The 15,372-nt window shown below is 47.1% G+C and overlaps 1 protein-coding gene across 1 annotated transcript; it reads left to right on the plus strand.

The window, feature by feature from the left end:
• Positions 1–898: 898 nt before the first annotated feature.
• Positions 899–14,069, plus strand: dync1li1 (dynein, cytoplasmic 1, light intermediate chain 1; the record flags this gene model as incomplete). Its single annotated transcript, XM_083645526.1, has 13 exons — positions 899–1,002; positions 1,258–1,331; positions 2,868–2,984; positions 3,187–3,417; positions 4,548–4,702; positions 4,818–4,911; positions 5,892–6,027; positions 7,027–7,138; positions 8,187–8,246; positions 8,458–8,502; positions 8,626–8,713; positions 11,026–11,145; positions 13,102–14,069. 13 exons carry the CDS (start codon positions 899–901, stop codon positions 13,212–13,214), a joined length of 1,449 nt encoding a protein of 482 aa, XP_083501652.1. The 3' UTR covers positions 13,215–14,069.
• Between the last annotated feature and the right edge of the window lie 1,303 nt (positions 14,070–15,372).

The following is a 15,372-nucleotide window of genomic DNA, read 5'->3' on the forward strand; positions in this document are numbered from 1 at the left end:
GGTGTAGGTTAAACGTGTGACTGCTGATTTCTTGCAATATTAGACCACTAGAACAGGATTTAAGACATATGCTAAACCCATTAAAGACTTTTCGATGTCTTGTCTTGAGTTGATATGGATATGTAGGACCTGTAGACATGTAGGCTAAGCAATGGGCTAACCGAAAATCACTAATCTAACTAATCACTGTAGGCTACTTAATTTGTGGCATAGCAATCACATTGTTTATTAAGGGCCTTGAATGGTTGCATTGCTATTGGCGGAAAATAACATTTAGTTATTGATTTATTATTATTATTATTAATTATTATTATTATTATTATTATTATTATTATTATTTATTAAATATATAACATGTGGGCCTATGCTCTATTGTTAGGCTATATTTACCACCACAATTTACCATTTAGCTGTAGTGAAATCTCTGGAGGCTCAACCAAATTATCCTTACCTGAATAGGCGTGGACATGGTCCCATCAAGGCATTGATTTGGAAGACAGTGTACACTGTAAGAGGATACGGTCTGAAACGGATTTGCGGGGGTCACTCTAAGCCGTTTTATCTGTTTATGATCACAACATATTCCCATCATCATTAGCTATTTTACCCGCGGCCTTCCTTTCCCCATTCTTTTTTTTCACATTCATGTTGTAAATGAATAGACTCTTGGTGTAATTACACCAAGAAGTATATTACTTGGTGTGTTTTACTCAAGCGGTGTGCATAGTTATGTCCAGATTGTCACTTTGCTGATGAGATCATTGTTTGCCTGAGCAGTGAGCAGCGACCCCCGCATTGTGAAGCTGGCGGAGTGGACCACGCCCCGGCCCCGGCGTGCTGTGCACCAGCTAGGGCTGCTACATCCGGGCGCTCCGCTCGGTTTACAAGCCCTGCGAAGATGGCGACTTCAGGGAGGAGTGCATTATTATCCTCCACCTCAACTGCACACAAGAGCACACTGGACAACCCCAATCCGGAGGAGGACGATGGACAGGATCTATGGTGGGCGAAAACAGACTGATGTCAGGCTTATTTTGAGTGCGCTTTGGGGCGCGGAGTGTTTGTTGTGCTCAGATGAGGATGGGGTGACAGCTAGCTGGCTAACGAGGCTAGCATCAGTACCAGACTGACATAACGTTAGCCACACTGTGTGGTGACAAAGCAGCACTACCTCACTCAGCTACTGCCAGTCGCTGTTTGTTAATTCATGAGGAAGTCCCGTTTGTCAATGTTGTAAAAGGGTTGTTCTGTTTGCAGGTCGACCATCCTGAGTGAAGTGTCGACCCATTCAAGATCTAAGCTACCGTCTGGGAAAAATGTCCTGGTCATGGGTGGGTATCAGTCTGCCTGCAGTGTTCTGGCTAGTAGCCACCGCTTTTTAGTCAACGTTAGCTTGTAATATAGCCAAATAGCCTAGAGCTGCTGCTGATCATCATCATTGCTCTATCCTAGCTTTCTCTCGGTCAGTTCACACACGTTATTCTGCCCCCGAAATGATGCAGCTTTTGTCTTCAAGCCTGTAGTCTGGACTGCCAGTGAGAGGCAGGTGTATTTTATGAGCGCCTTCTCCTCCACACACCGAGCCTCGCTTTGAAACAGTGCAAGTCATTCTAGCGTTGGAGATGCTAGTAGCAGCTAAAGATGATATGATGCTGAGCGGATAGGATGAACCAGTGTGTCTGGGCTGGACGGGCTGCCACGACGCTTATTATTACGTGTCTTTGGCACCCACAGACGCACCGTCATCCACACCCCGGGCATAGCCAGCTAGCTAATCAGCGATTGGTTAGCGCTCTGGACTGACTGTCAGGCCATTTCAACCTGTCTGTTGTACTATCATCAAAACATCATCAGGCTTTGCCTTACTAATGCATCGACTCCCCCTGTCAGCATAATTCTGGCAAGGTTTAGACGGCAATAGATGTAGCCCTGACATATACAATAGCTTACAATATTACTGTAGCTTTTTTTTTATGTTAGCCAAAAATATTAGGGATGAACCTATGTGGCTCATCTTCTCCAGAGGTTTGGATTGTAAGGTGTGTACCATCATGCACACAAATCTAGACATGTGGTTTTGTGCAGTCATAATGCTGGATAGTATGTGGTGTATGTGTGCACACCACATCCTACCGACCGCCCACCATGGTTATCATCCCTGTGTGTAACTAGGGCAGGATGCACGGGCTACATGTACACTGTCATAGTGCAGCTCGTCTGGCTGCTGACTCTGGCAGAGTAGTGTGATGCCATTAGGCCTCAGCTAGTCCTACCTCATACAATACATTTGCAGAATTTAAATTCTTAGCGCACTCCAAGACCTGCGCACTATCCCATGTCTGGGTGCAGTTCTTGTCTTCTTTTTGAATAGGCTACCTCTATTAAACAATATTTCCTAGTTGTATTACTTTAATATTTTTCTAGCTGTGAGTTCCAGAGTAGGAAAGAAACGTTTTTAGTCTACAGACCACAATGGCTGTTAAATCTACTAATGGGAGCACAGCTGGCTGGTAAACCAGCCGGTCACGTGAACTCACATTTAATTTCGTTGTACCAGACCGTCTGGCCTCCAGCACTGGGAGGGTGTTTTCAGAAATTACAGTGTTCAAGCCAATCAGCGACCCGCCTCGTAGTTGACATCGTAACTGGCCAATCAGGAACGCCGCTGGCAAAACGGCAATGGCTGCCTCCCTGGCTGTCCGGCGTCCGCCTCGAGGCAGTAACGATGCACGATGATGTGCATCTGTTATTTAATAGACTGGTGGATTAGTGTTACTGTAGTATTGTGGGAAGATGTTAATTGATTTGTGTGTGTGTGTGTGTGTGTGTGTGTGTGTGTGTGTGTGTGTGTGTGTGTGTGTGTGTAGGTGAGGTGGGCTCGGGGAAGACTACCCTGGTTGCTAAGCTACAGGGAGTTGAAGAGTACATGAAAGGGCGTGGCCTGGAATACCTCTACTTCAGTGTCCATGACGACGACATTGATGGTAACCAGCGACTGCTCGCACTTCACAGACCCCCAAATCTCTTTCACAAAGCCATGCACTCTAAACACAACAGAGTAACCACTGTAGGGTACAGTTGTATATCATTGCCGCTCTGTGGGTATAGCTATAATAATCAAGTGTATTTGTATATGAGTGTGTGTTTCTCTGAGTCTATTCCTTGTCTCTGTGCGACGTGTTTCAGACCACACTAGGTGTAATGCCTGGGTGTTAGACGGGGACCTTTACCACAAAGGTCTGCAGGGGGTGGCGGTACCAGTGGACGCGATAGGGAACTCGCTGCTGCTGATCGTGGTTGACATGTCGCGGCCGTGGAACGCCCTGGACTCGCTGCAGAAGTGGGCCGCCGTTGCTAGGGAACATATCGACAAACTCCGGGTCACCCCGGAGACGCTGCGGGAGCTGGAGCACAGACGTGAGTCACACACACACACACACACACTGCCCGGAGAACAGACACAGGCAGAAGAGTAGGTAGACAACAACAAAAAGGTGAATGAGTTTAAACTTTTCACGCTAGAAAATGTTCTTGGAGGTATGACAAGGTGACAACAGTATTCAGCCAAGGGGACCCTAAATATATGCATGTACACACACACACACACACACACACACACACACACACACACACACACACACACACACACACACACACACACACACACACCAAAGATATACATTGGATCATGTTCCCCATACAATTTTGTCTTTTCTCCCCAATTCTACTTGGTCAATTCCCCCTGCAGTCGCCAGCCGCTTCTTCTCACCTGACAGTGAGGAGTTTCCCCGGCAGGACGTAGCACATGGGAGGATCATGCTATTCTCCCAGTTCCCCTCGCCACGAATAGACGCCCTGACCGACCAGAGGAGGCACTAGTGCAGCAACCAGGACACCTACCCTTAATCTGGCTTCCCACCCACAGACACGGCCAATTGTGCCTGTATGGACACCCGACCAAGCCTGAGGTAACACAGGGGCTCGAACCTGCGACCCTCGTGTTGGTAGGCAGGGAATCTACACAGGAGCCCAATTTAAGAAGATTTTTGAAGATTTTTTTTTCTGGCCAGCGAAGGAAGCAGTGACGTCAATCGTCAACAATGATGCAGTGGGGGAGGGTCGCTGACAGTTGGAGACAGCGGGAGGAGCCTCGGTGTTCAGGAAAGGAAAGTGAAAAGTTCCCCGTAGCTGCTTGAAAGAAAGAAATTAATAGTGAAATTCAAATGTTCCTCATTTTGTTGGGGACCTCCTAAATCCATCTTAAGGTCCCCTGGATGTCCCCGGACCCCACTTTGCAAACCCCAGATTTAGACATCTATTACACTGAAAGTCCATCAAAACATCACATCTCTTCTCTACAGAGGAAGCTAGTATATATCAATATCTCACTTATAAACCCCCGGTAGCTGTTTATAATATAGTATGCAATCAAACCTAGTGGCAACAGATGCAGCTAAGAAAACCTCTGATGGCTCTTAATATTTATTAATGTTTGTGTACTTTCATTGTGTGTGTGTGTGTGTGTGTGTGTGTGTGTGTGTGTGTAGTTGTAAAGCAGTTCCAGGAGTACACAGAGCCAGGTAGTGGGGAGGACGGTACCTCCCAGAGGAGGAGTGAAGAGGAGGAGAGCGTGCTGCTACCGCTGGGGGACAACACCCTCACACACAACCTGGGCATTCCTATGGTGGTGGTCTGCTCCAAGGTATACACACGCCTTCACTGCCGGATTATGGAGCTAGTTTACGCTGCTTCTGAGTGGAACACCCACAGTCAAGCTCTATTAAACTTCAACCTAACTTCTACTTACCTGTCCTCAGTGTGATGCCATCAGTACACTGGAGAAGGAGCACGACTACAGAGACGAACACCTCGACTTCATCCAGTCCCACATCAGACGATTCTGTCTGCAGTGTATCCTTCCCTCAAACAATGCTGTGTGCGAGAAGGTTCCCTCAAACAATGCTGTGTGCGAGAAGGTTCCCTCAAACAATGCTGTCTGTGAGAAGGTTCCCTCAAACAATGCTGTCTGTGAGAAGGTTCCCTCAAACAATGCTGTCTGTGAGAAGGTTCCCTCAAACAATGCTGTCTGTGAGAAGGTTCCCTCAAACAATGCTGTCTGCGAGAAGGTTCCCTCAAACAATGCTGTCTGCGAGAAGAGAAGGGCTTTTTGGCTGGGTTGAGCTTAAAGCCCCCCCTCCAGTCGGTTTTTCCTACCTGTTTCACCATTGCTGATCTATGAAAATGTTCATGCGCACGCGCTGTATCACGCGCTGTATCGCGCACATCACCATTTGTGCCAAACAGCTTACATTGGTAAGATAATAGCAATAATAGTTTAGTAGTAGTAACTAATAGTTTGTTCCACTGCAACGTAATGACTGCAGGTGCTGTTGTAAAAGAAGCAGAACAGCATCGCTTCTTGTCAACTCTGTGATAAAACGGAAGTGGCGGCCATACTGTTTCCGCTCATATCTCTGTGACAAATGTAATTTTAGAAGCCAAAATATCGCTTATTGTCAACAAACAAATATCAAAGCTGATGGGATTTATGGAAATAGCGTGACTCGAACTGGTTAAAAGTTACCATCGCAGCGTTTTGAGCCTGGTGAACACTTAGTTAGCAAACGTAGCTAATGGGCTAACAGCTAGCTAACAGCAGAGGGTATCATTGTAAATATTGTATTATCTGTCTATCATACATCAGTCGTCAGACCATTATAATGTCTGACGTCATCACCCATTTTTACAAATAGCTTAGGCTCAAATAGTGATAAACTTGATGCGGTACTTGTTTTCCTGTAGTGCCCCTAGAGTCATGGAGTTTGAGTTGCTCCCTAGTGCCAGCTTGATTTGGATAGAAACGGGGGAAATCTCCTTGACAGCCATGCCAGACGGGGCGTCTCTGCTATACGCGTCAGTGAAGGAGATGAAGAACCTGGATGTGTTGTACAAATACCTGGTCCACAGACTCTACGGCTTCCCCTTCCACTGCCCTGCACAAGTGGTGGAGAGAGATGCCGTCTTCATGTAAGTGTGTGTGTGACGTGTTAGGCTTAGGGGTTGTACCAACTCGTCGACATAGCTGTCACGCGTCGACGCCTAGCTGAGGACGTCGAAAAGTCCTCAGGTAGTTTGAGACTTGCGCTCAAATGCGGAAAACATGCTACAATGTCAGCTTCGATTTGGAGCCTTGCCGACGGCCGCTCGACCTATATACTTGAACGTAAGCTTGATGAGGGGGTCGCAGAGGAGTCCCCAGCAAAAGGAATAAATTGTGTGATTTCACTAGGATTTCAATCACTAGAAGTTAGCCCAAGGAGAGAATGTAATGCATACGGTAATAGCTTTCACTCTGTCCTGTTATCTCCCCATCGACCTTCTATTATACTTGCACTGTTCGCCTCAGCTGCGTTGAGGCATGTTTTCGGGGAGCTGCTCACCAGCTGCGCGGGCAGGCTCACCAGCTGCGCGGGCAGGCTCACCAGCTGCACGGGCAGGCTCTCCAGCTGCGCGGGCAGGCTCACCAGCTGCACGGGCAGGCTCACCAGCTGCGCGGGCAGGCTCACCAGCTGCACGGGCAGGCTCACCAGCCGCGGCGCAACCCTTGGCGCATACGGCACGGCCTTTAACGCTGTAGCATGTTCTCCGTTAAAGCGCTGCCCCAGGCACGCGCAGCCTGCCATTGCTGATCTTCTTCTTATCTTGTCTTTTTCTATGTGTTTACTTTTTCTAAATGTATTTGGTAGTCAAAGTCGTAAGCTACTATGGCTTATAACTATATGTGGCTTCGCACGTTCGTTGTTGTTTTTCTCGCTATCTGAGGACTTTTATTGTTGCGAGCGTGTCCATTGTTTAGCCTACTAGCGTTATAAACACCTAGTGTGTGTGTGTGTGTGTGTGTGTGTGTGTGTGTGTGTGTGTGTGTGTGTGTGTGTGTGCGCGTGCATTGGAATAGGAGTGTATGACAGCCCTTTGTTTTGGGTTTGTGTGTAAGTTAAGTGTGTAACCCTCCCTCTCCCCTACCAGTCCATCAGGGTGGGACAACGAAAAGAAGATTGCCATCCTTCACGAGAACTTCCAGACACTTAAAGCAGACGACAACTTTGAAGAAGTCATCGTCAAACCACCAGTCAGAAAGGTACGTGCTCCCACCAGAGCATGCAGCCATGTCACACACGGTCCCCATAAGACACGGTCCCCATAAGACACGGTCCTCATAAGACACAGTCTTCATAAGACACGGTCCTCAGAAGCACGCTGAGCTTCAAATGCAATAGATTGATGAATGCTGCAGTACCTCATACAGTACAGGGTTTTTCCTGCCTCAGAATCGGCCTTTGGGGGGTGACAGTACATGCTTACTGTCGTGCATAGCCTACATTTGACTTTTTGGTTAGTGTATAGTCAGGGTTATCCTGAACACAAATATATCATTATCAGAAATTATGGAGTAATGTGACCCCCAAGTTTCAGACATAAAGTCATTTCATTCAATGTACTGTATGTGAGACTTTAACATTGAAATTCACTGAATTGATACGGTAAAAAAAATGCTTGATTTTGAGTTGGTGTGTAGTCCGTTACCCTGATCTCACATATTATAGTTATTGTCAGGATTTTTTTTTGGGGGGGGGGCACCAAAAATCCCTCTATGCAGGAAAAACCCTGACATATCACATGGCCGTCATTATTTCTGCATTTCACGGCCAATGCGCTAAGCTTCCCCAAATCAGAGCTAAAACGTACTAGCTGTTGTCATCAGAGCTAACGTACTAGCTGTTGTCATCAGAGCTAACGTACTAGCTGTTGTCATCAGAGCTAAGTGTACTAGCTGTTGTCATCAGAGCTAACGTACTAGCTGTTGTCATCAGAGCTAACATACTAGCTGTTGTCATCAGAGCTAACGTACTAGCTGTTGTCATCAGAGCTAAGTGTACTAGCTGTTGTCATCAGAGCTAACGTACTAGCTGTTGTCATCAGAGCTAACATACTAGCTGTTGTCATCAGAGCTAACGTACTAGCTGTTGTCATCAGAGCTAAGTGTACTAGCTGTTGTCATCAGAGCTAACGTACTAGCTGTTGTCATCAGAGCTAACGTACTAGCTGTTGTACTGCAGCTGCTATTAATGAACACAACTGGAAGCGAAAGAGAGTAAATTACTGCTGTTCCCTCTGCCTCTCACCAGTTTGTACATGAGAAGGAGATTCAGGCCGAAGATGACCAAGTGTTCCTCGTCAAATTGCAGGTGAGAAAACATCTGTCATGTTGCTGTCCCAGGGTTTGCTGCTTGTGTGTGCTGAAATTCAAATTGAGGATCTTGAAGCTCCTGTGAAATAATGTGTGTGTGTGTGTGTCTGTGTGTGTGTGTGTGTGTGTGTGTGTGTGTGTGTGTGTGTGTGTGTGTGTGTGTGTGTGTGTGTGTGTGTGTGTGTGTGTGTGTGTGCTTTAATTTTCAGTCGTTGCTTGCCAAACAGCCCACTGTGACTGCAGGGCGACCAGTGGTGAGTGTTCCCTCGGCCTCCCCAAGACCGAGGAAATCTCCATAGATGATCAGTTTTGCTATTAGTGACTTCCGTTACTTTTTCCAGGCTGTGTAAAGGAAACGGTGTTGTTTTTTCTGACAGGACACCGCGAGCAGAGCACCCAGCGGCTCTCCCAGGACGAGTAATCGCTCGGCAGCGGCAAACGTAGCCAACGCCATGCCTCAGTCAGGTACTACCAAACCCATTAACACCATGCCTCAGTCAGGTATTAAACCCCCAGTGTGTCTATCATGCCTCAGTCAGGTACTACCAAACCCATTAACACCATGCCTCAGTCAGGTACTAAACCCCCTCTATCTATCATGCCTCAGTCAGGTACTAAACCCCCAGTGTGTCTATCATGCCTCAGTCAGGTACTAAACCCCCTCTATCTATCATGCCTCAGTCAGGTACTAAACCCCCAGTGTGTCTATCATGCCTCAGTCAGGTACTAAACCCCCTCTACCTATCATGCCTCAGTCAGGTACTAAACCCCCAGTGTGTCTATCATGCCTCAGTCAGGTACTAAACCCCCAGTGTGTCTATCATGCCTCAGTCAGGTACTAAACCCCCAGTGTGTCTATCATGCCTCAGTCAGGTATTAAACCCCCTCTATCTATCATGCCTCAGTCAGGTACTAAACCCCCAGTGTGTCTATCATGCCTCAGTCAGGTATTAAACCCCCTCTATCTATCATGCCTCAGTCAGGTACTAAACCCCCAGTGTGTCTATCATGCCTCAGTCAGGTATTAAACCCCCAGTGTGTCTATCATGCCTCAGTCAGGTACTAAACCCCCTCTATCTATCATGCCTCAGTCAGGTACTAAACCCCCAGTGTGTCTATCATGCCTCAGTCAGGTACTAAACCCCCTCTATCTATCATGCCTCAGTCAGGTACTAAACCCCCAGTGTGTCTATCATGCCTCAGTCAGGTACTAAACCCCCTCTATCATGCCTCAGTCAGGTACTAAACCCCCTCTATCTATCATGCCTCAGTCAGGTACTAAACCCCCAGTGTGTCTATCATGCCTCAGTCAGGTACTAAACCCCCTCTATCTATCATGCCTCAGTCAGGTATTAAACCCCCAGTGTGTCTATCATGCCTCAGTCAGGTACTAAACCCCCAGTGTGTCTATCATGCCTCAGTCAGGTACTAAACCCCCAGTGTGTCTATCATGCCTCAGTCAGGTACTAAACCCCCAGTGTGTCTATCATGCCTCAGTCAGGTACTAAACCCCCTCTATCTATCATGCCTCAGTCAGGTACTAAACCCCCAGTGTGTCTATCATGCCTCAGTCAGGTACTAAACCCCCTCTATCATGCCTCAGTCAGGTACTAAACCCCCTCTATCTATCATGCCTCAGTCAGGTACTAAACCCCCAGTGTGTCTATCATGCCTCAGTCAGGTACTAAACCCCCAGTGTGTCTATCATGCCTCAGTCAGGTACTAAACCCCCAGTGTGTCTATCATGCCTCAGTCAGGTACTAAACCCCCAGTGTGTCTATCATGCCTCAGTCAGGTATTAAACCCCCAGTGTGTCTATCATGCCTCAGTCAGGTACTAAACCCCCTCTATCTATCATGCCTCAGTCAGGTATTAAACCCCCAGTGTGTCTATCATGCCTCAGTCAGGTACTAAACCCCCTCTATCTATCATGCCTCAGTCAGGTACTAAACCCCCAGTGTGTCTATCATGCCTCAGTCAGGTACTACACCCCCAGTGTGTCTATCATGCCTCAGTCAGGTACTAAACCCCCAGTGTGTCTATCATGCCTCAGTCAGGTACTAAACCCCCTCTATCTATCATGCCTCAGTCAGGTACTAAACCCCCTCTATCTATCATGCCTCAGTCAGGTACTAAACCCCCAGTGTGTCTATCATGCCTCAGTCAGGTACTAAACCCCCAGTGTGTCTATATGGGTGCGTTTGATTCAAGAGTCAAGATTTTTATTGTCACTCCAGTCCGTAGTACACGTATCACGTGTGAAATTCTTGTGCTGTGGACCCTGTTTACAACAAAGTACAAAGAATAACAGGGCATATGGGTGCAGGAAAACAACAAGAGACACAACAAGCAATAAGGCAGTAGAGTGATGAGACAAGTCAGAGACAGTGGCATATTCACTGCACGTAGGTGCACATGGCATGTGCATACTTTAGACATACATAAACATAGTTGACGTTCTGTTTGCACAGGTGCAAATAGCATATACCTAATTGAACATTAGACATACGTAATGGTAGCAGCTACAGTACGGTACAGTACAGCTACTACAATATTTGTGTATGTTAAGGAATCTCGTGGCCTGCGGGAAGAAACTGTCCCTCAAGCGATTTGTGCGTGCTTTTGGGACCCTGTATCTCCTCCCTGAGGGTAACAGGGAGCACAGGCTGTTTGCTTATTGCACAAAGCCACCTATGGCTATTGCTCCAGTCCATGCACTAGCGTATGTGTGTGTGTCCTTTAAAGTTAAACCCTGTCGCACTCCCTGTATGCTGCAGGTCAGACCAGCGAGGGCGTGCTGGCCAACTTCTTCAACAGTCTACTGACCAAGAAGGCGGGGACCGGGTCGCCTGGGACGCCAGGCGGCGGCAACACTCCAGGCACCGTACGCAAGTCAGGTGAGGACACAAACACACGCCAGTGGTTGTAGTTAGGTTCTGTGTGCGTAGGTTCTGTGTGCGTCTGTGGTAGAACATAGTGATCATCATTGATTACATCTATTAATTTGTGCCAGAAAGGTCTGTTCTATCATTCCTGCCGCTCCCTTCATCTCTGGGCTTCTTTCTGCTTTATGAATTTTCAACACCCTCCTCCCAACATCCCTCCATTCCACGCCCCCTTACCCCCCCACTCTCTCCACCTGTCCCTGGCCTCCAGAACTCTGAATATGGCACATGGTAAAGAGACTCATGACAGGGGCGGAGTGCATGTCACACACACACACATGCGGTCTCTATGCCTGTTTGTAGTTGTGTGTTACAATGTCATTTGTTCTTTACCAATATCACAGTGTTTGTTGTGTGCGATGTCATTGAAGTTAACATCATTCATAATGTGTGTATGTGTGTGTATGTGCTAGTCAGAGGATGCTGGCCACGTTAAGGTGTGTGTGCCAGACGTTCTCATCATCATGTCTCCTTGATCGTTCCCAGAACCACCTTCATCCCCTTCTTCCCTAAACCTCGCTCTCCTGTCCCCAGCATGCCTGGACCCTATATCAGCCATTTTCATTTTGTACTTGGACTCTGATTGGACCCAACTTCTGGGCTGGACTGTGGGCTACCAATTAAGTTTGTTTACATATACTGCACCAGCTTGTGGATGATGTCAAAGTCATTGTTACTTTAGTCAGCAACTATCCAGGCTGAGAAGTAAAATAGTGGTCCAGGAGATGGTGCTATTGCTAATAAATTCATTTTGCTTTAACATGCCGTCATTCTGATGCCCGGAGAGCAACTAGGCTCGTGACTGGCCAAATTCCATAAACAGATACCTGTACTAGTAGAAAATGAGTGTATCAGGGATCTGCATCCATGTGAGGAGGAAAGCTGAGGAGTCAGTGATGAGTCATGGGAGTCTGTTATAGAGCTCGACAGTCATGTGACGTCTCTTGCCCCAGAAGTGAATTCCCCATTCAGTTTCTCCATAGACATTTAGAGAAATCCTTATATAACGAGTTTGAAGGCTTGAACCAACCAAGCCAACCAGTCTTCCAGAGAATCGAATCGAATGTTCGATCTCTTTTTTTCCTGCTTTTATTTTTTCTTCTTGCTGAAAGTGAAATGTTTTATGGTCACTCACGACGCCCTGGAAGACAGGTTGGCTCGGTTCCAACCTTAAAACTCGTTATATAAGGATTTTTCTAAATGTCTATGGAGAAAATGAATGGGGAATTCACTTCTGGGCCAAGAAACGTCACATGACTGTTGAGCTCTATTGCGATAGCACACATTCACGAGGATTTTCAGTGGCTATATGCATAAGAAAGAATAGGTGTTTGATATCAGTGGCCAGGCAGAGCAGCACTCCTTAAGATACTAAGATACTGTATAGATGTAGGCCTGGGTTGTTGCACATGTTTCTATACATGGTACGGCACCTGTCTTTGGCCTTCTTGGGTTAAAGAAAAGAAGTCACTGTGTAGTCGTGCCTAATATCAGAGTCCTTTAATAATGACAGTTTATGCCCATGATCGTTCCTCTCTGCCACCCTCTCCACTCCCCAACATTTTGAACATCATCGCCCCCTACAGCATTTGATCGGAACTCCCTTCTCAAAGTCCCCCCCCGCTCCTGAGATTTGAGCCTGACTGCAGCCCATGTCTGACCGACACCACACTTCCCCATTTGTTTTTTGCACGTTGCACTGCATCCCGGCTCGTAGCATCTCATCTGTCTTGTTCCTCGTTGCTCATGATTCTAACTCTCTGCGTCGTCGCCTCCGTGCTCAGGGACGTGCCTTGATAGTGTGTTCCGTTATTGGCGCAATGGCTAAAATGGTGTGTGTATGCAGATTCTATTCTCTGTGATGCCGTACTCATTGTGTGTATGTGTGCGTGCCTACACCGGATGCAGGTTCGAAGTTGGGCCTGAGCGACGTGCAGGCGGAGCTGGACCGCATATCCAACCGAGAGACGGACTCGGACCCGCCCAACGACGCCCCCGCTGACGGCGGCCAGGACACATGAAGAACAACACACTCCAAACCACCCCCCGTCCCCCTCATCCTCGGCCACCCTCCACCTCTCCTCTCTCCCTCTGTCACAGAGAGGATGCAGGGAGAAAGGGATGCAGGGTGGGTCCTACCCCTCTCATCCACCCTCCCCCTCCTCTACCTCACCCTCTGCACTCTCCCCGCTCCCCCCCACCACTCCTTCGTCATGGCCCTCTCCCTCCTCTTTCTGTGTGTTTGGCTGCTGTGCCGAGGGAGGGAGAGCGTTTGTCACTGTTACATGCAGGACCTTCTGTTACATGGGGGGGGGGGGGGGGTGGTATGGAGGATTAATGGGGACATTAGGATGAGAGGAACCTGAGCGGCAGGTAGATTGAGAAAGATGGCTTGCAAGACTGAAAGCGAGGGAACTGGAAATGGATGAAGCGAGAGGGGAAGAGAAGAGGTATTTTATCCATCCATTTATTGTGATGGTACGGTTAGTCTTTTTACTGTAGCAATTGTTGAAGGGGTGTGGTTGTGTGGATGCAGTTGTACTGTAGGGATGCGTGCTGTCTGAGTGTGTGTGTGTGTGTGTGAGAGAGAGAGAGAGAGTGCGTCTGTGTGTGTGTGTGTTTTATGTGTGTTGGGCAAGGAATGATTGGCCAGTAATTTTGGACTGACAAAGAGATTGAGAAGGAGAACAAAAACATGCCTGAAACAATTGGAAACTGTCTTGTTTTGTTAGCTGAAGGGACAAACATACCAGTGTGCACGTGTGTGTGTGTGTGTGTGTGTGTGTGTGTGTGTGTGTGTGTGTGTGTGTGTGTGTGTGTGTGTGTGTGTGTGTGTGTGTGTGTGTGTGTGTGTGTGTGTGTGTGTGTGTGTGTGTGTGTGTGTGTGTGTGTGTGTGTGTGTGTGTGTGTGTGTGTGTGTGTGTGTGTGTGTGTGTGTGTGTGTGTGTGTGTGTGTGTGTGTGTGTGTGTGTGTGAGAGAGAGAGGTAGAAAAAATTGCGGAAGTGAACTGGGCCGGAGCTGTACATTGAGATTTTTGGCTGTTGGCATCTTCAACCAAAAACACACACACTAACACACACACAGAAACTTAACTATGCTCTTACACTACAAGCTCTTAAAACGGTGCATACACTATTGCGAAATGACTCGACGACACTACAGGAAACATGACAAAAACGACACTACAGAATATTCACTTCACAAGCACTAGTCCTGTGTGGACAGCACATTGGGCCCATCATGGCACCCAGCTCTGCAGTTGGCCAACCCCCCCACCATGGTACACTGCTCAGACTTGTAGATAGCAGGCATTGCACTGATGAAGGGACGGCAGTAGAGGGGTGGGAGGGTAGCTGTGCTTTACTTGTACAGATAGGAGGACTAGTGATTCAAGTCCATAGTTAGGGGGGGGAGGGGTCAGGATGTGGGAGGGGTCACGTCAAGAATGTACAGTCATTGTCTCGCTGATTGGTCCTGTTATTTCAGAGCTCCGTGTTGGCGTTTGTATAATCAGATCTGTTAATCAGTCAATTAAAAGGTGTATTTATTCGCATTCAACCACCAGTCTCCTGTTCTTTGCTTGACCATGATATTCATTCTTTCTTTTTTCTTAAAAAAAAATCAAGTTTATAGGAGCTCATTGGGAACAGATATCAAATCTGTATAAAACTGAGATACTAGCTCTAAGATTGGAAAAAGTCCATTGAGGGAAAAACTCTTAGCTGTGTTCAGAATGTCCATGGTAGTCATCCAGTAAAGATGGAAGAGACAAGCTTCACATTTAAAAAGCATTTATTGTCATGGCTTAGAGCTAATGCGTTTCAACCTTAAAGGGACAGCTCACCCTAAAATCCAAAATACATATTGTAGAACAGGCAGCAAACAGAAGTGCTCAGGTGGATATCAGGAGTGTGGAGTAGACCTTGAAGGTGCTCTTTAGTTGGAGGGACATCAACATTGAAAAAGGGGAAACTAAGGTAGCTCTTCAGGTCCAAAAGTAAAAAACCTTTAATAAATGGCTAGTTCATTATAGAACAATTAAAAACAAGTACACATGTTTATAGTATACAAGTATACATGTTTCGGCCAGCAAACATTGGCCTTCATCAGGGCAAACGGATACATATTTTTCCTCTCACCTGTAGTGCTATTTATCCATCTAGATTGTTTTGGTGTGA

The sequence above is a fragment of the Poromitra crassiceps genome, assembly GCF_964638095.1.
Source record: "Poromitra crassiceps genome assembly, chromosome: 11".
NCBI lineage: Eukaryota > Metazoa > Chordata > Actinopteri > Beryciformes > Melamphaidae > Poromitra > Poromitra crassiceps.